This window comes from Taudactylus pleione, unplaced genomic scaffold (assembly GCF_031769625.1).
Source record: "Taudactylus pleione unplaced genomic scaffold, aTauple2 ptg000007l, whole genome shotgun sequence".
Classification (NCBI taxonomy): Eukaryota; Metazoa; Chordata; class Amphibia; order Anura; family Myobatrachidae; genus Taudactylus; species Taudactylus pleione.
This window is the reverse complement of record NW_028284410.1, coordinates 1,200,666-1,221,947: the sequence shown is the minus strand read 5'-3', so window position 1 is coordinate 1,221,947 and position 21,282 is coordinate 1,200,666. Positions and strand designations below refer to the sequence as shown.

General features: G+C 45.6%; 1 protein-coding gene across 1 annotated transcript in view; it reads left to right on the top strand.

Annotated features, from left to right (window-relative positions):
• The first annotated feature begins 15,405 nt into the window (after positions 1-15,405).
• Positions 15,406-21,282, top strand: part of CLSPN (claspin) — a 169,529-nt gene continuing 163,652 nt past the window's right edge. Inside the window, exons 1-2 of the mRNA XM_088460613.1 lie at positions 15,406-15,447; positions 19,031-19,160. Of these exons, the coding sequence (XP_088316739.1) occupies positions 15,421-15,447; positions 19,031-19,160 (157 nt within the window). The 5' untranslated portion in view covers positions 15,406-15,420. The remainder of the gene's footprint in view (positions 15,448-19,030; positions 19,161-21,282) is intronic.

Genomic DNA, 21,282 nt, shown 5'->3' with positions numbered 1-21,282 from the left:
AAATTATGCTATCGGAGATCAGGCACTTCTAGTCATGCGCCTAGCACTACAAGAATGGCGTTATCTTTTGGAAGGAGCTAAATTTCCAATTACAGTTATTACGGATCATAAAAATCTGATCTATCTTCAAACAGCTCATCGATTAAACGCTAGACAGGCTCGCTGTCTAGCGTCACTTTTTTTTTCTAGACTCAATTTAAAATTCCAATTATGGCCGGGCATTCTGAACAAGAAGGCTGACGCTCTCTCGCATTTTTTCATGACCAAAATGGAATAAGAGGACCCCCTTCAGATTCATCCCATTCTGGATCCAATGGTCTTTTCTCCCACTCAGATATTATCTCCGCCACCTGGGAACATTTTTGTGGTCCCTGGGCTACGTAAGAAGTTGTTGACATGGGTCCATGCTTCTTTATACTCGGGCCATACCAGAATTACCAAAACTTATCAATTTCTACAGTGGTCTTACTGGTGGCCCACGATGAAGACGTCACAGAATTTGTCTTATCTTGTATCAAATGTGCCCAACATAAGATTCCTTACAAGATTCGGTCCATTATGCCCCTTACCTATTCCAGTCGCTCCATGGACCCATATTTCTGTGGATTTCATTTCTGAGCTACCACGGTGCAGGGGACAACATAATACTATATGGGTGGTCGTGGATCGTTTTTCTAAAATGACACACTTTGTCCCGCTGATTGGTCTCCCTTCTGCTCCTCAATTGGCCAAAATTTTAATTCGAGACATTTTCAGATTACACAGTCTTCCAAAAGAAATAGTCTCTGATCGAGGTGTCCAATTTGTGGCCAAATTTTGGAGAGCCCTTTGCAACACGTGTGGAATTACATTGAAATTTTCCTCGGCCTACCACCCACAGACGAATCTTCAAACAGAAATAGTTAACCAGGAGTTGGAGACCTTTATTAGGCTCTTTGTATCATCTTCCCAGGATGATTGGGTGGATCTCCTACCATGGACGGAATTCTCTCATAATTATAAATACCACACTTCTTCAAAGTCTATACCTTTCTTTACGGTCTTTGGAAGACACCCTCGAATCCCGGATTTCCAGGATCTCCCATCTATAGATGTTCCAGCGGTAAACAAGGAAATTTAGTCTTTTTCAGCCCTATGGGGTAAAATTCATCATTCCTTAAAACAATCTTCAAGAAATTATAAAATATTTGCTGATAGGAGACGTTTGGCTGTTCCACTACTGAGAGTTTGGGATAGAGTTCGGTTATCCTCTAGGAACATTCGACTGAGGGTACCATCCATGAAACTCGATCCACGCTTCATTGGCCCTTATCATGTCCTCAAGGTGATCAACCCAGTAGTTTATAAATTGGAACTTCCTCCTCAGATGAGAATCCCCAATACATTCCACATTTTTCTTCTACGTCCTCTGGTGCTTAACCATTTTCAAGTCTCTTCCCCCAAGTTGCCGCAAGTTAAAACATTGCAAGGTACTGAGTTTGAGGTGGAGAAGATTCTGGTCTCCCGTTATAGATTTAATACTCTTCAGTATCTCATCGATTGGAAGGGCTATGGGCCTGAGGAAAGGGCTTGGATCAAAGCTTCCGACATGCACGCTCCATTACTAATCCGGGACTTCCATAGGAGATTTCCAGATAAGCCTGATGGGTGTTCGGTGCCCACCCTGAAAGGGTGGGTACTGTCAGGGCTCAGCACTTCCTTACCGTCCCGCCGGCTTCCTCTGACATCCCGGGCGGTCGGGCGGCTGGCGTGGTGGCGGGGGAAGAGCTGAGTATTCTCCCCACATGCAGGAGACTGCGGGTGGTCCAGTGCCAGGGATCGGAGTTCCTGACATGGGCACCGCCATGACAGTCTGCCCATGTGACAGTACTTCCGGTCCGGGATAGGTGAGTAGTCAGCTGATGCTGTGCACCTATCATAGGGTTCCTATGGGTACTTATTTGGCTCTCAGTCTGCAGGAAGTTGCCTGAACAACGGTTGTCTCCTAGTGCATGTTAGTGAGTTCCCGGTCCAGGTTCCTGTGCTCTCTCGTGGCTGCTACAGTGTGTTACCTTCTCCACCTGTGTGCTTTAAAACATTTCCAGCGATCTCCTGTGCTACAGTGTGTTACCACCTCCACCTGTGTGCTTTAAACATCTCCAGCGATCTCCTGTGCTACAGTGTGTTACCACCTCTACCTGTGTGTTTTAACTCTTCCAGTGATCTCCTGTGCTGCAGTGAGTTCCCATTACCTGCATACCTCCAGTGCAAACAGAGCGTCCCTACGCTACCAGTGGAAAAGTACTCCAGTACCAGCGGCTCAGCCCAGTATTCCCCCTCAAGGGGTTCTATCCCTTAAGGAGACCCCCGTACTCTCGTGCCTCATGTTAGGTGCACCATTTCAGGGCCACTGGTATTTGTGTCTCTATTCTCGCAGGGCTTGGGTACCTGGTCAAAGGACCGCGACCTGCCTCCAGGGTGCAGCTAAGCCCAAATCCCACTTGGAGGGGTTACTGGCGAACACCACCCTGTGGGTTAGACTCCACGCCATTGCCCAGGTCTTGTCAACACCGAAGATCTGTGGATGAGAACATATTTCCAGGCCCTTCGTCTCCATTTCCTCCCGCAACCCAGATCCACAACTTCCAACACTTCAGCCTCAGATGTGACCCCAGCACCCTGTTGGAACAAAGCTTTTTGCCCATGTATATTTAGTGGCTTTTGTACGTATGGCTGACTGTGACCTTCCTCCTGGAGTACTTGATAATCACACACCAATCAGACCCATGTGATACAGCTGTGTTTTAAAAATATCCAGCAGGGAGCAACAACACCTTTACACCTGTTTTTACTCTTTGTTCCAGGAAATGAGTCATATTCTTTAATGCAAAACATGGCAAAGAACCCCCTTTGCCACAACAAACACTAAAGGTGCCCATACAGTTTGCGTTTTTTTACATGATTTGCCCATTTTCGATCATTTGGAAAGACCAATTGTGTAAAAAGTGCTGTGTGTGGGCATAATAACGATGCCCATGCACGCCCCCGCCATTGTACACCATCATCGCAGGTCAACTGAACCTGCAGGAAGTTATTGACCTATCTTTCACAATTTGAATGACATCGTTCCGTGTGTGCACACGGAACGATGTCATGCATGATACAGATGCATGTAGTACGAACCAGGGGGATCAGTGCTACATGCATCTATGTCACTGACACAGAAGCACGGACGGGATCAGTGAGACCCATCTGTGCTGCTGTAGTTAAAAAAAAAAGATTCCTGTCTAAAATAAAGAAAATAAAAAGACGGCGTGCAAACAGCCCCAGGCTTTTGGCGACCCAGTGCTGGTTGTGCTTAAATACAGCGGACAAACGACTTAGGGGTCCCCTGTATTTAAGCACAACCAGCAGTGGGCTAGTCAGAACCAGCCCTGATTACCAAAATACGGGGGACAAACGATTTAGGGGTCCCCCATATTTTGCGCAAACAGCACTGATACAATCCTGGAATACTATATTATCCAGAACCAGCACCGGATTTTTTCACCAGGTTCCCCCAGCCGAAGCATTAACCCTGAACGCTAGTCAGTCCAGGCCGGGGATCCCTGGGGGCCCCCGCAATAAAGGGGTCTCCCTCTCCAGGGCACCCCAGGCCTAGGCTGGGTGCCGGGTTGATTATGTAGTGTAGTGCATTTGAAAGTGTTGAAATTATTGTCTTTTGCTGTGGAATAGCAGGTCCCAGCAAGCCTCCCCCACATGCTGGTACTTTGAGAACCACAAGTACCAGCATGCGGGGCAATCCCGGCCAGCTGGTACCTGTAGTTCCACAGCAAAAGCAATATTAAAATAAATGCAGGACACACACTGTACAAAGTATAAGTTTATTACATATACATGCACTCACACATGTACACACACATCTACACACACTATATGACATACTCGCCTATGTATCCCTGAAGCCCCTCGCATCCTCTTTTCCACAGTATGCAAATCATTAAATTGTGCACTTTAGATTAGGTTAACATTGTGCAGCTTTTGCTGCACATCGTTCAGTTCAGCTGCCGGAGAGAGTTCAAGGGAGGTTGCATACGACATTGGATCATTTGCAAATCGCACCATGTATGGGCACCTGGGCATATTTATCAAAGGACGAAAAGCACAACTTGCGAAGATGAATGTTTTCACCATTGACAGTGCTCCCCTATAGTTCAAGGTATTACTGCCAGCGATAGGATTGCTATCACCATCTGTTATTCCCGCTTACAATATACTTTGCCTGGGTTGTTGTTTTTGAGACGGAGACAGCTCTGCCTCTGTCTTTACAGTGATGTTGCAGCCACTATATGATCGAAACAGAGAGCTCTGCTCAGATCAGAGCTCTTTGTGTACACATGTACAGAAGGTCTGCGCCTGATAAATCAACACTGTATGTTATGTATGAGTGAGTGAATGTAGAACCAGATGAAATAACACCAACAAATGTAATAGAAATGAAATCCCTTTTGAGTCACATTGCTCAGGGAATATAGATTATGCACATGCTTGATTTAATCTAATTATTCTGCTTATATGGTTTATTGGAAATAGAACAGGGGGACAACAGAATGGGGGGGTTTACAGAAAAGTGATAAGGGTAAAGTAATATATTAAAATAAATTGCTACTGCAAAATTACAATGGCCAAATGAAATGTGAGGTGTCTGAATGGAGATCGATGGGTGGTGCGGCGTCCCCCACCCACACCTCAGAGCGTCACTGTGATTCTTAATTAATAAGTCCGTAGCCTGACCAGTCTCTGGTGAGGCCTCACCATAATCTATATTCCCTGAGCAATGTGACTCAAATAAAAGGGATTTCGTTACTATTATATTTGTTGGTGTTATTTCACCTGGTTCTACACTCACTCACTCATATATAACATACAGGGCGGAATTCAATTGATTTCGTGGCCCGCATCTCCCGTCTAAAATGACAGGAGATCGCGGGCCGCTATTCAATTGTGCCAGAATTTCATGCTGATCTCGCCCATAGAGGTCAGGTTTAGCCGCGTAAAGCAGCTAAACCCGACCAAAGTGCTGGGCGTGATCGCGAAAAGTGATGTTTGGGCGCCCAAACATGTCATTTTTCTAACATTTCAACTCTCATCCCCCAGGGGCTGCGAGCTGAAATGTAACGCTTGGCAGCTGATCGCGCCCAACAGGAGCAAGAATAGAATAGCTCCGTCGGGCACGATAGGGGCTGGAGAGAATTGAATTCCACAAAGAATGTTGATTTTTCAGGTGCAGACCTTCTGTACATGTGTACATGTTTGACTACTAGACAGATGCAATACAAGAATAAGGAATTTTCTCCACTAAGGTTTTTGCAGCTTTCCCCTTTTTATAAAATAAACCCCCCCCAAAGTGAGCGGCCTGTACATTTCCTTATTTACCAGAGCTCTCTGTGGTTTGCAATTTCCAAGGGGAGCTGTGGGCACCCAGCAGCAGCGGGAGCAGACAGCACTCATCTGTGCTGTGCTCCAGAACGTCCGTCACTTGGCCGCACTGTTATGCAGCAGAGGTGTGCCAGTCAGAGGAAGGCCTCCAAGTGCAGATGTTTACAGTAAGTATGCATGTCTATATATTTGTATGTGTCTGTATGTACTTGTTGTATGCATGTATGTACTTGTTTGTGTATATATTTGTATGTGTGTAATTGTGTATTTGTATCTATATATACACTAAATATATATTTGCGCGGTGGGGTTGGCGCTTTATATATACATATGGACCCCCCCTTCCAAATGCTGCGTTTGCCCCTGGTCTGGCATGAATACATGGGATGTGACTGCAGCCAGGAGTACTTCCTATGCATTAGTGCCACCCCTCTGCTTACCCCATTTGCTCATTAAGCCAAACTTTATCTCAATATATAGATTACTACCTTCAACCAGTAGTCCAGAACACCCCATATTTCCCGAAGGACGCATCAGATTTTTTTAATAAATTGAATTCTTTTGGCCAACCACCCACCGACTGCTTGTTGGTAACTTTAGATGTAAACAGCCTTTACACTAATATTGAGCACATTGAGGGAATGAATGCTCTGAGACGTGTGATTACATCCAGTTCACACTACGAAGGGCCAACGATTTGATTTTTTATTACTATTAATAGAGGACATACTTTATAATAATTACTTCATGTTTAATAATTCATTTTATTTACAATTAAGAGGTATGGCAATGGGGTCGAATATGACCCCATCGTATGCGAACCTCTTTATATAAGTTTACGAGCAGACCCATTTGATGTTGAATTCTATCTGTTCAAAATACATCACATTTTATGTACGATTCAGAGACAACCTTATCATGGTGTGGACCGGTGGACTTACACGTCTTGACAGCTTTGTTGAGCATTTGAATATGATTCCGAGTGCTAACAGATTTACGCATGTCAGTAGTCCTTCTACCATTGACTTCTTGGATGTATCAATATCGATCAGTGACAATCATTTCCATACGGAGGTCTTTTGCAAATCCACTGATAAAAATATGCTATTATTGGCCAGTAGTTTTCACCCACAACCGTTAAAGCATGGACTACCTTACTCGCAGTTTGTGCGAGTTATGAGAATTACTTCGGATGCAAAAAAACTTCCAGGGGCTTTGAACCAGTTGGACCAGAAGTTTATTGGTAGAGGATACAATTCCAAATAGGTAAACCAAGCTATTCAAAAATGCTTGGATTTACGAAGGGAAGACCTATTATACCCGAAGGTCAATACCAACAAAATGGAATGGTTACTCTTCTCAAGTACATACTCGATTTCCTCAAATATGATACGCAAAGCAATTTTGAGGCACTGGCACATTATAAAGTCTGATCCAAATCTCGGTCCCATTTGTCAAAATAACCTGTTGTTCTGTTATAAACGGAGTGCTAATTTAAAAGAGCGTATTATGTACTCAGATGTCACCCCAAGAACTAATAATGCTAAAAACTGGCTGAGTATTCAAAGGGTGCATTCAAATGCACAGGGTGTGTTAACTGCTCTTACATGAGCACAGGCATTCTTTTGCAACATCCAAATACGGGAGTTAAGTATCATCTCTAGCACAGGATGACATATGATACAAGATTTATCAAATATGTAATCCAATGCCTATGCAAATTTATCTATGTGGGCAAAACCATTCGTATGATCAAAGAACGCATAGCAATGCACCGCTCATCAATCAAATAAGCATTGATGACTATTGACCAGAGTACTCCACCAGTGGCCAAGCATTTTGTGGACATACATTAAGAGACTTTAGGTTCATGCCAATAGATTATATTCCGCCATTAAGGTGGCGACAGACATAACATTCTATTGAGACGAGAATGCCAATGGATTTATAAATTAGATTCCTTGACACCTAGTGGATTAAATGAAGAACTCTTATTTACACCATTTCTATAAGGTTATAGGACTGAGGCCTAATGGGGTATTTTCTCTTATATCGGATAGTATTTGTGAATTAGGCTGTTGTTACATATTGCAGAAGGAACTTGGATACTATGTTATGATGTTTGAGTATTAACAAATCACGAAACTCTTCTCCAGAAAATATGGGTCCCACTTTCCCCTGTGTGGTTTTTGTAGGGAACTTTAACTTTTTCACATTATAAAATAATCTTTTTGTTTGGTTGTTATTATTGTATATTATTTTGTGGGTGAATCGATTAGTTAGAGGTCACTGTCAGATAATCCAAATTTTGACTTAAGCGATCACATTAGAAAGTAAATATACTTCCTAAATTTATAAGCCAGGTATATGAATAGAGTCTAACAATGACAAAACTTAGATTGGTGTTTTGCTTAAATAGATGGGTTGGTCATGTGACGACGAGCGCCAGTCCCGGAGCGGCCGATACTAGACTAATTTGCTATTTAAAATAGAGAATATTATCACCAATTATCTGATTGGGATAATCATAGACTTTTGCCTTACAATCTCATTACTTAGCTATTTTTTTTATTATATTCCATCGGTATATAATCAGTTTTTGGGGCAATTCGACAGATGATCAACTCTCAATAGAATGGTGACTAATTATGACTGGTATGTTGCATATGTTGAATTGACGCTGGTTAAAGTAGTTATTTTATTATAATAACATATATAGAAACTAATTTTTAAACATCAGGGTTCGCCCTGTTGATTCCCATTGGCTGTTTAGCTACCAAAACTGTTTACCAATTGGCTGTATTGTGAATATTTTCTGTAATTTATTCTGGATTCTGTTTTTTTTATTGACATAATTAGAGTGTTTATACGTTTATGTTACTAGTGAAGCTGCTGTACCCGATGACATCACTTCCGGTATGGCGGGACGGACCTGCGTACCCCTGGTCAGGGGGACACGCATGTTGGTTCTGCCTGCCGGTGATTTCCTGAGGGGATCCGACATCAGCGACACGAGGGAAGAGGGATAAACAGGCGAGTACACTTTAGGTGATTAGAAATATAGCTATTTATATGTTTGCCTGGGTGTCACGGACTGGGATACTTAGAGTTGTGTACCCGAACTGGGTTGTAAGACAGAGACACCTGAACCAATAGGTAGTTTGAAACTGGATGGTTTAATGTAGTTTCTGCTCATACAGTATTAAAGGAGACTGTGATATAAGATGTTATAATATAGTCCTCTGTGCAGAGATAACGCAATTAGAAGATGCTGAATAAAACTGTAGAACAAAAGTCTCTGAATAGTGTGATAGGATCACTGGTAAAGTGGTCTGTGGCGTGGACATTTATCCCAGATTCCTGTCCTATGTGTTTAAAATCCCCAGGAGAAAGTCTGCAGTGTAGCAGGCTTGAGTTTCGTTTTTTTTGAAAAGCCGGTTTGGGACCTGGGGGTTGTGGGTGAGAGGAGAGAGAGGGCTCCACCCACGGCCACTCCAGGTTTTGGTTCTCGCAGCCTGGTAACAGGCTTGATTGGGTTCCCACCTGAGAGTGGCCAATATAAGCCTAGTGTGTTGAGGTCTGATTGTCTCACCTGGGAGAGCAGACAGGGAGTTTGCTCAGAGACACTTGGATACCTAACTGTGAGTGTTGTGCTGTGCTTTTGTTGCTGGCGAGGGCATTAGGCCCTGCCAGGTTCTGGTAGTGAGGGAACTACCTGTGAAGTTAGTGCCTTGACAGGGCTAGGATTTATATTTATGTTTTCTTTATGTTTCTGACATTGTACAATAAAGACTGGCGCCGACCAGCTTGTACTTGCATCCAGACTGGTGTGCTGCTTCCCTGCTGCTGTGTGTGTGTGTAAGGAAGGAGTCCTCTACCCAGGAGAGGGACCCCCTAACCTAACTGTGCCACAATATGGTGGAGAATGCGGGCACCCACACACACTGAAGTTGCAGCGAGAGGAAAACTTTCCATTTAAAAATTAAAGGGACAGACACCCAATTTGTGAGTGTGGAAATAACACTGTGTCCTTGGAGTCCCATAGAGGAGGCGTCAGCCAATGCTCAGAGAGGCAAAGTTCAGCTTCCAACCTACACCCCAGGACAAAATGGAGGACATTATTAACGCCTTGCTTCAAGCTACAGCAGCTCAGCAGGAGACAAACAAAATTCAGCAGGAATCTAACAGACTTCAACAGGTCGCCATTGAGGAAACCCGCCAGGCCTTAAGAGAGGTGGTACAGCACCTGGTCGTCCGGCCCAGAGATGTTAATACGGGTCCTCCCACCACCACTCACTCCGTACGAGCCAGTCACTTCCTCCAAAAGATGACTTCGGGCGATGATATGGAGGCCTATCTCGCCGCATTTGAAAGAACGGCCGAAAGGGAGAGTTGGCCCAAGGAGCAGTGGGCAAGTCTGGTGGCACCTTTTTTGTCTGGGGAGCCACAAAAAGCATATTTCGACTTATGCCTGGCTGATGCCAAGGACTATAAAAAACTAAAACAGGAGATCCTAACTCGCTTGGGAGTCACCACCTTTGTTCGTGCCCAACGGGTCCACCGCTGGGAGTTCCATATGGACAAGCCTCCACGTTCACAGATGCATGACCTCGTCCATCTGTCCTCAAAATGGCTACAGCCCGAGACGCTGACGGGACCACAGATCGTGGAAAGGGTCGTGATGGACCGGTACCTGCGATCATTACCCGCGACTCTGCGCAAGTGGGTGAGCCATGCAGACCCTAAGACCGCAGACCAGTTGGTCGAGCTAGTGGAGAGGTACGTGGCGGCTGAGGAGTATGCCCCACCAAGCCCCGATGGTGCCCCGGCGAACTCCCAGCGACACTGGTAAGACTGTTCCAGGGGAGAAGGGTGCTGGGCGGTGGGATGTACCCAAGACTGAGGGTGTAGAACCTGGAGACAGGCCTACCAGGCCAGGAAGGTTCTTGCCCCGTAAACGACTAGACATTAATATGATTCAGTGTTTCCGGTGTGGTGACTTCGGCCATATTTCCGCTAATTGTTCACTTACACAACTGAACCTATGCAATGTGATACTGCTCATGTCTACCGCAGGGGGTCTTTCTTTGCACAGATAGCCTGTACGGCTGACCGGCAGGCTGTGACTGATAAGCACATGTGTGTACTCACTGTAGATGGCACCGAGTAGAGGCACTGTTAGACTCTGGTAGCTTGGTGACACTTATAAAAGCTGAGCTGGTGAACCCCTTGCGGCGTGAGGGGAAAACTGTTGGTGTGACCTGCATACATGGGGATACTCGATATTATGTTACTGCCGAGGTGAACATCGAGACACCATGTGGTTCTGCTATAGTTTCTGTAGGTTTAGTACATGGTCTGATGTATGATGCAATATTGGGGAGAGACTTTGCTCACTTCTGGAAGTTGTGGGAAAGCCGTTTTGTTCCAGAAGTGAACAACCCCGATCCATTTGAGAAGGTTGTCGATGTAGTGGAGGAGGGAGTTTCTTCTGAGTCAGAGTTATTCCCTTTTTCTACTATGATTGGCGAACTAGAGAATGCGGAGCGTGACGGTGGCCCGCCAACTGATGTGCCTCCCATTGAGGTGGGAAGTGTTGTTGGGCCAGTCGATCGTCTGCCTGATTTAGAGGTCAGAAGAGAGGTCTTTGCCGTGGAGCAGTTGAAAGACCCTACTTTGGTAAAAGTCAGGAAGAATGTAAAGGTAGTTGATGGTAAACCCGTAGACCCTGATAGTCCTTTGTCCTATCCCCACATGGCAATGTGTCAGGATTTATCCTGCCCTGAGTGTCAGTATCATACTCCCAGACCACGTTTTAAGGGTCCACTAGTTCCATTGCCTATTGTAGAGGTGCCGATAGTGAGAGAGCACCTGGAACAGGCTCAACAGGCACAGCAGAGGGTATACAACCGCAATGCTCGGTTATGCAGCTTTGCTCCTGGGGACAGAGTGTTAGTGTTGGTTCCCACTGTGGAAAATAAACTTTTGGCTAAATGGCAAGGGCCCTTTGAAATCTTAGAAAGAGTGGGACAGGTCAATTACAAAGTTTACCAGCCGGGAAAAAGAAAGCCGGAACAGATATACCATATAAATCTGTTAAAGCCCTGGAAAGATAGAACGGTACTGTCGGCCGTCCGAGCCCCTCCAGTAAGTCCAGGGCCCTTAGTTCCCGAAGTGACAGTGGCAAAAACCCTGTCGGCAATTCAACAACGAGAGGTCAAGGAGTTTCTGGTTAGAAATAGGGTGCTGTTCTCTGACGTACCTGGGAAAACCTCGGTCGTTAAACATGACATCATCACTGACCCAGGGGTTAAAGTTAATCTAAAGCCCTATAGGTTACCAGAAGCACCAAGAGCATCGGTGTCGAAAGAAATTCAAAATATGCTAGAGTTAGGGGTTATTGAAGTATCACATAGTGAATGGTCAAGTCCCATTGTGTTGATTCCAAAGCCCGACGGGAGTTTGCGTTTCTGCAATGACTTCCGAAAGTTGAACAGTGTTTCAAAATTCGATGCCTACCCGGTGCCACAGTGGAGAAGGAGGCGTTGGCCATAAAGTGGGCGTTACAAACTTTTAAATTTTTGGTGGAACACAGGCCAGGAGGCCTGTTGTTTAAAGCAGACGCGTTGTCACGCGTTCATTGTTTGGGGGCTTCAGTTGTTCCGCCCCATAGGTCGAAACAAAGGGGGGGGTTATGTGATAGGATCACTGGTAATGTGGTCTGTGGCAGGGACATTTATCCCAGATTCCTGTCCTATGTGTTTAAAATCCCCAGGAGAAAGTCTGCAGTGTAGCAGGCTTGAGTTTCGGCTTTTTTGAAAAGCCGGTTTGGGACCTGGGGGTTGTGGGTGAGAGGAGAGGGAGGGCTCCACCCACGGCCACTCCAGGTTTTGGTTCTCGCAGCCTGGTAACAGGCTTGATTGGGTTCCCACCTGAGAGTGGCCAATATAAGCCTAGTGTGTTGAGGTCTGATTGTCTCACCTGGGAGAGCAGACAGGGAGTTTGCTCAGAGACACTTGGATACCTAACTGTGAGTGTTGTGCTGTGCTTTTGTTGCTGGCGAGGGCATTAGGCCCTGCCAGGTTCTGGTAGTGAGGGAACTACCTGTGAAGTTAGTGCCCCGACAGGGCTAGGATTTATATTTATGTTTTCTTTATGTTTCTGACATTGTACAATAAAGACTGGCGCCGACCAGCTTGTACTTGCATCCAGACTGGTGTGCTGCTTCCCTGCTGCTGTGTGTGTGTGTGTGTAAGGAAGGAGTCCTCTACCCAGGAGAGGGACCCCCTAACCTAACTGTGTCACAATAGTCACTAGACTTGGAAAAGGAACTGTAGGAAGAAACTGTAGACTTGGAACTGAATGAAGTTGAAGAATTAGAATTTGACTCCAGACTGGAGCAACGAGAATTGAACTTGAAGAACTTAGAACTTGACTCCTGGACTGGAGTAGTGAGGATTGAACTGGAAGAACTTAGAACTTGACCCTGGACTGGAGTAGTGAGGATTGAACTTGAAGAACTTGGAATTTGACTCCGGGACTGGAGTAACGTGGAAAGAACTTGAGGAACTTGAAATATGACTCCAGGTTGGAGTAACGTGGAATGATCTTGAAGAACTTTGAATATGACTCCGGGCTGGAGTAACGTGGAATGAACTTGAAGAACTTGGAATATGACTTCGGGCTGGAGTAACGCTGGTAACACACAGGGAACTCAGGAACATAGGTAAGATCTGAGAATCAGCCTTGCTATGCTAGGAAGCATAGGTAGCACAACGGGAACTCAGGAACATAGGTCATGCAGCAGCAATGGACATTGTTGCACTGGCAACCAGCATGTGTTACAGAAAGGTCTTTTATACCATCAGACTGAAGCGGACTGGCTGAAGCAACTTGAGACGGCTGCTGACTGGATGCACAAGTATCACCTGACCTGGCCCAAAATGGCTGTGCCCATGTTCTGGGAAACTTGTATACTGGCGCGCCGTGCGCGCATGGATCTGCGGCAGAGGGACACAGGCAACAGCGGGGATGCTGCAGACGATCCACAAGCGGAGGCCCCGCATCGGAGATCACTGGAACAGCAGGCCAACAGCTCAGCAGGTAGCGATGGCACAGACGTATGGGAAGACGCAGGGGTCTAGGATGGAGGTCTCTAGCACGGTTTGTGACACTGGGGAGTTCAGTGTATGGCAGACCCCTGAGAAAGGTGTTAGCACTGCCTGTGCTCTGTTTTTTATCCATTATTTTTGCACTTTATCTGAATTATTGCATTTTTTTGCTGCTTGATTAAAAAAATGCATTAAGAATTGACTTTCTAACAATGGAGTACGGATCTACCTTTCTTTATGCCTCAATATGTTGAGCTGGAAAACAGACACTATTATACCCCTTTTCCACCTAAATTCCGGGTCTGACCTGGAGTTGGAACAGAGTTCCTATCCGGATCAGACCCGGAATTTTGCCGGCGCCGACTCGGGATATTCCTGAGTCAGCGCCGCTCACACCGCAGTCGGGTCTGCATAGACCCGGCTTTTGCGGAATGAAAGTGGTCGCTTGGAGATGACGTCATCTCCAAGCGCCACTGAAGCCGGGCCAATCGACCGGCTAGCAGCGCACTCCAGGTCATCGTGACCCGGAGTGCGCTGTTCTCACAGCAGGGTTTCACGGGCTACGCCCGTGTTAAACCCTGCTAGTAACCTGGGTTGGATTGCCGGGTCACTCGACCCGGCGATCCAACTCTCTCCCCTTTTACACCAGGGAGCTGCCCGGGTTAACCCTTCAAAAACCTGGGTTTTAGCTCCGGTGTAAAAGGGGTATTACTTACCATTGAGATCTGGCACCCGTCTTACAGAAATAGTTTTTGGAAGTGTGTGCGATTTTGCTATGATTATACCATTTGTAAGGAGAATATACATTCTGCACGGTATGCAGTTGGGATGCCGACGATCGAAATGCTGACCATTGACATCGGTCAGGTGTCTAATGACAGGCGTCAAAATCCCGACGCCTGTCATTTTACCTACGCCGGGAGCCTGACGCCCGGCATACCGGGCGCGGACAACCATGTGAGGGGGGGGGGAGACTTAGGTTAAGGGCTCCCGGGAGGGGACTTAGGGCTAGGCACCCCCCGGGTTAGGTTAAGGCTAGGGGAGGGTTAGGAACCCTCGGGGGGGAGATTAGGGTTAGGCACCTCCCCGGGAGACTTAGGTCTAGGCAGCGGGGAAGGGGGGGTTAGGTTTAGTCACTTACGGGGGGGATTAGGGTTAGGTACTTGGGGGGGGAGGTTAGGGTTAGGCACCCCTAAAGGAGGGTTAGGGTTGGTGGGGGGTGGTTAGGTTAGTTAGTACTTACCTTTAGCTGTCGGGATCTTCAACCTAAATGTAAAAGTATAGTGGATGATGTAATTTCTCCAGGTAGTAACTTTTTCACCTATTACATTGCATTGACTTTCCACGTACGCGAAAAGTCTTTGCAATTGAATACGCCAAAAGTTTCCACCTGGCGAAATTACGTCATCCACGATACTTTTTCTTGGATTCCAACTTTTCGCCATTAATTGAATATGGGCCATAGTAGGAAGGGAATATAGGTCCAAAAGAGCAACAGTTGTTCCAAAGTGGGGATAATTTGAGTAAAAGATTGCATGGCGGATTAATACACGTAATGAGGCTGTGACTACTGCCAGAGTGGCCTCCTGTGTTTTCAATTTGAATATCTGCTACTTGGACAATAACATGACATTACCAGCTCCAGACCAGAGGCTGTCACTGCTCAGTCAGTGGACAATAAGGCGGAACTCACACAGAGGAGATTGGAACGCAGCGCAGCCGCCTCACAGCCCAGATCCCTCCCTCTGCTTTTACTACGATACACGTACGGCCATTCCGTCGCCGCGCTGATTGGTGGATGTGCCTGAGTCTCCGCCCTTCACCAGGGCGCGAATTCCGAGGCAGCGGCTGCGGTGGGTATTCTTGGCGGGAGCTGTCACCGAGAGGCGGAATGGATACTACGGGCTCTGAGCTGGGGGTGAGAACGGGAGGCGCTGGTTCTTTACATAATGTGCTGAACTCTTACCTTGCTGCTACCTGTATTATATATATGCGCAGGCGGTGCTGACTGTGGCTGCTGCAATCTTTTGACTGCATCAGATTAGTGTTGTATTGCTTTGTACTGTGTGTGTGGCGCTATAGGGGGATATGTGCACGTAGAGTACTATTAGGAGTAGGCTACCTATTAAAGGGGTCTAGCAGAAAGGGTTTGCATCTCAACTAGAAAGTTATGTTTGTAAATATTCAAATGATGGCATTCTGTTCCCAGGTTCTACTCTCTACACATACGTTCTTGTAGGAAACTTGGCTCCTCCTGCCCATGATATTGCCATACTGGTTTATGCCAAATAATATTTAAATATTATGGATTATTTGCCAGATTACTGTTTCATATCGAAATAATGCAATAAGTTCTAGAGCTGTAAGTTATTTGAATACTAGGGACAGGCAGGTGGTCATGTTGTTAAAATTATTTGACTTTACATTTTTTTTATTTTTTATTAACTAGCTCAACCATACTTTAGGATGCATTAATTAGATTACATAGCATACTGTTATACCATTTTGGGCTGTGAAGCACGATCTTAAAGATTCAGTGTATTATATAGAGATGTTTGTGCACCCCTGTGTTTTGGTAAAACCACCCTTAAATGTTTTGGATTTAAAATTGATAAAAATAGCTAAATTATGTAATTTGGACCTGTTTACATGCAATCAAAAACCCAGATCTGGTTTTTAGATTTGTGATCCACAGTTACGGGAACCCCTGAGCCAGGACTGTGTTCTACTCTGAACTGGGACTTTGTTCAGTTTTCAGCAAAACGAATCACTCATCTCTGTTAGCTGGGATACCTGGCGTTGCCTGGGTTGAAGACTGGACCCTGAAGTACACCTGCAGCCTTTATCTGTTTACATTGTCCTTGCCTATAACCCCATTCCATTGATCCTGAAAAGGACCCCACTGTTTGCGAACATGCATGCAAACGGTGGTGTTAGTACCGTGGTTTCTATGGTGCTAGAGCTACCTCTGTGGCCTGCTGCTCCCCTTGCACTCAGTCACGCACATAAGGTGGGCTGGTCCAGTCAGGGCCACTGAGGGGTGCCCGTCTCGCAGCGTTGATTTGGTGCCAGCTGATTACAGCGCCGCTGGTCGTGAGGCAATCAGAGCTCAAGGACTAGCAGCCAATCAGCAGTGGCGGCTCCTGATTGGCTGCCGGTCGCCAAGCTCCGATTGGCTCGTGACCGTTGCCAGATTCAAATTGCTCCGGTGATATCTGTTTGTCTGCCGGAGCGCCAGCTATAATTAGCTTGTGGCCTGCGCCACACAGGGGGAGGCGATAGGCTGCTGGACTGACACGGGGTTGTTTAGTTGCTGGCCGGGGGGCAAATATGTATGGGGCTTTGCTGTGTGGCACTACTATTGTAATGTTATATGGGTCACTACTTCTATGTGGCATAATCTGTGAAGGGCATTACTGTGTGGTATAATGTGTAAGGGGCACTATTACTGCTTAACAATGTGTTTAAGGGGCACTACTGTGTGGCATAACATGAATGGACTCTGTGGGGGCAAATGTATGTGGTTTATTTTTTTTAACCTATGGGGAGAGTTTGCTATGTGGCCCACAAAGTTCTAGCTATGCCCTTGCATGCAAACACAGAGGGCTGATTAATACCCCTTTTCCACTGGTTTGCTTGGTCGCATGCTGGATGATTGCTACACGCCCATCCTGGGAGTGACCCGGCTAAGACCTCTTATAGACGGCAAGACCCGGCACTAATGCCAGGTCGATGATGCCATCAGCGTCACATGATGAGCTGGTCCTTGGAGATAATCTCATCTGCAAGCGCCAGAGAACGGGACCCGGGGTACCTGTCCACACTGCTTCACGAGCAGGGTTGAACCCGGCTCATGACTAGGGTTAAAATGTCAGGTCCCTCGATTTGGCTTATTTCAACCTTGCCCTTTCAAACAGCAAAATAACATGGGTTCCTGCGCGCTCACATGGGTTGTTGCTGGCAGTGGAAAAGTGGTATAATATACCGTATATGTTCACTTTAAAAAGGACTAATGCTGCCAATACACGGCGTGATATGCACCTTACGACACGGTGGGGGATCCGACGGCCGACATCGGATGGTCCCTACACACTGCAATCGGGTGGCTGAACGCTCGTTATGCTGGAAATCCCCCCCCCACCCCCTGCATAGCGTTGCATGGGATCGCATGCAGTAAGATCTGGAGGTGCGGTATACAACCCCACGGGTGCGCGCACTGGGCAATATTTGCCCATATACAATATTATCTAGCACAGGGCTCAACAAATTTTTGTAAAATCTAGGAGTCATCTTAAAAGTTTAGGAGCCAGACCATCGTCCAACCCCAATATATATGAAAGCTTGTATAGACCACCACACATGCCCTTTCAGTGCCCCTCAACCCAGTAGTAAGCCCCCTTTAATAGTGCCCCTGTATTAGTGCCACGCGCACGCAAAAAACACCCCCACAAAAACAGAATACTTAAGCGCCGATCCTGCAGCCGCTGCGTGTCTGCCGCTCCTCGGAACCATGGGAGAGACTTCATGACGTCTCTCCCATAGTGCCCTTTAGGGGAGCCTAACGCTGCAGCTCAGGAGTGGGCTCCGGCATCCGCCGCTACTCGTTACTATGGGAGAGACGTAATGGGAGAGGGCTGGGGGTGGTATTGCTTGGAGAAAACTGTCGCCAGGAGTAAAATCTTAGCCTCCATTGGTGACCTGGCGGCCGGGGTTTGTCGAGCCCTGATGTAGCAGCTTAATCGCACCAATCTGCTGGATCGGCTGCTATATTGCACCGTTTATGGGCAACTTTTCTCTGGATTTAATATGAACTTGCATGAGTCATACAGTTTAACACTTGCTGAGATTTTGAGGTTAAAAATATATTTTTGTAGCTTTCACAGAGGTTTTTGGCAGCCTGCCAATTTCCACTAGAGCCAGCCCCAGAACCTGTGTAGTTAGTGACCCCATTTTTAGGGATTGTATGTGTGGCCCTGATGAAGTTCAAACCTTGGAGGCAAAAACTTAATTCTGAAGCTGGGCATCCACTATACAATTTTCTGTCAGATATCTGTCCAATCTGACTGGCTGGAATCGAAAACCTGGTAATGTATGGGAGCAAATGACAATCGTCCATTTGCTCACAAACACTAGAAAATAGCCAAAAATGGTTGTTCAGACAAATTGGTTAGAACGCACTTTTTTTTTTTTTTTTCCATTTTTTAAAACCATATGACCGTCTGTAATTTGCTCCCATGCATTACCAGGTTTTCATTCCAACCAGACAGATATCTGACAGAAAATTGTATAATGGATGCCCAGCTTAAGTCCAAAACTCTGGCCGTGCATAAAGGACAAACAGACTGATTCGCTTTCTCATTTATTATATAATGTAGTTCTCAAGCTAACATTGTATATGTGCTGCTTTTAGTTAGTTTTTTATGCATTTTTTTTATTTTTAGTACACTGCAGTTTTTCCTCTTATGTTTTTAGGTTTTTGTTTAATTTATTTTTCATTTTAGGTTTACTTGGAGCTGCAAAACCACAATCTTGACAATCAACTCTTGGAAAGTGATTCAGATAGTGGTCAAGGGAGCTGCGAAATGGCTTCAGGAGACCAGCGGGAAGGAATGGATTTCCTGGAAAATAAAGGTATTTTGCATTAAGGGGTCTATTTAAAGAACTGTTAAATATGATCACTAAAAATGCTTTTCGTGGCATTTTCTACGAAAAAATATTGTGTATATACTGTATAATCCCGGAACAGACCACACGGTAACGGTCAATCCAGCCAAGCTTTTTATCGCTGAAGAGCTAATGTCTTTTGCATTTGCCAAAGATTGCAGTAACATTATTGCTCCGGTGCCGATGTTGTACCTGCGCAGTGTGTCCAAAAGACTCGTCTCAGTGGTGTCAGACTCCATCTGGCGTCTCAACGGGTGGGCCGCCTAATGTGTGCCAACCTCAACTTTCATGCTGCCAAATCAAATGTTCACTTCATTTTATTAATCTATTGTTTGTTGAAATATGGTTAAGGAGGACATTTTTTTTTTTTAAGCTTTGGCATTGTTTTATTGCATTTGTTTTTTGTCAGTGTAGTAGTAGGTACATTAAGTTTATTATGTAATGCAAAGAGTTTTCTATTCTATGAGCCTATTCAATTAGCCACGAGTTTCATCCGCCGAAGCAATGGGTTATTTGTATTGAGCACGCTTTTGTGAGTCATGCAATTCAACTGCCTAAATCTATTTGCGGCAATTTTGCTTGGTAGTTCTACAGTGTGCACCTGATAGAAGTGCATGAAAAAGTGGAGAAATCACTCAACCCCCCCAAAAGTACCAGTATTGAAGGCTTAGTCGAAATAAAGCAGTTTTTTCATGTTCGTAAAAGGTGTCAAATGGCTGATATTTATTTTTTAAACAGTGGAATAATGATAGAAAACAAGTCTTTCACCAAATTAATGGTGCGTACACACTGGGCGATTAAAGTGGACGACTGAACGATAACGATATCGTTATCGTTCAGTCGTCCACTTTATCGTCCATGTTTAACACAAAAAAGATGAACGATGACGACGACGCGCGTTCCCGCGGGTCGTTCGTCATCCTCGTTCATCGGGCTGACATGCAGGCCAACCTGACGACCTCGTCAGGTTGCTGCATGTCAGGGAATGGGTGAGAGAGCCCGGCGCTGAACGATATCGCTAATGATATCGTTCAGCGGCTGTGCTCAATGTCATGAACGACATTGAGCACAGCCTGCCGGGGACACACTAGACGATATCGCTCAGGGAGCATATCGTCTAGTGTGTATGCACCTTAAGCCTATAGATTATTTTTGGTTTACAGAAAACTTCCTGTATTGTGATTATTAATTTAAGCAGTTTCAAAAATATTTGGAAAAAATACTTGTAACTGCAGTCGGCAAGTCCAGAAATTAATTTCCCATCTATACAATATTCCAAAATGCATGTCCCACATAAGTTAACCCTTTTGATCTTGTAATGGAATATCACCTGAAAAATAACATGTTGGCCGAATTATATTCTATTTAAATGCTTACAAATGCATGAACTCCCATGGAGAACTTTTGTTTATTCTAATTAAATAGGAAAAAGGTTATGGACCCGGGTTTTTGATCTCAGTAACCTACAGCTAATTGAATTTGGACCTATGCTTTTAAATATACCAGTAAACTGATAACATGCTGGTGTAAGTAAAAAATACTATTTCTACTTCAGGGTCCATAGGGGGTCCACAGGGTTGACCTTGGGGTATAGCTGGATCTGGATCCACGGGCACCACGCAGTTAAAGCTTTGCTGCTCCCAGGATACACTTGGGTCCGTCCTCCTCTATACTAGGGATGTGCAGGCTCGGATAGGTTCGAGTTTGCACGTTGAGTTCGGATTTTTCCCTCCAAAAAAACGGAACTCAGAAAGAGGCTAAACGTCATCTTACATGGACGAACATCATGATTCCTGGACAAAAGACCAGGAATGATGATGTTCGTCCATGTAAGATGACGTTTAGCCTCTTTCTGAGTTCCGTTTTTTTGGAGGGAAAAATCCGAACTCAACGTGCAAACTCGAACCTATCCGAGCCTGCACATCCCTACTCTATAGTTGGTGCCCGGCCGGAGTCGGGTCACTCTGGGCAGTGGGGCTGCATAAGCAGCCACTAAGCTTTTATTTTTATTTTTAAAAAAAGATGATTTTATTTATTTTTTACTTCAGAGCGGCAGCATCAGACTGTCCATCTGGACGTCCACGCTGCC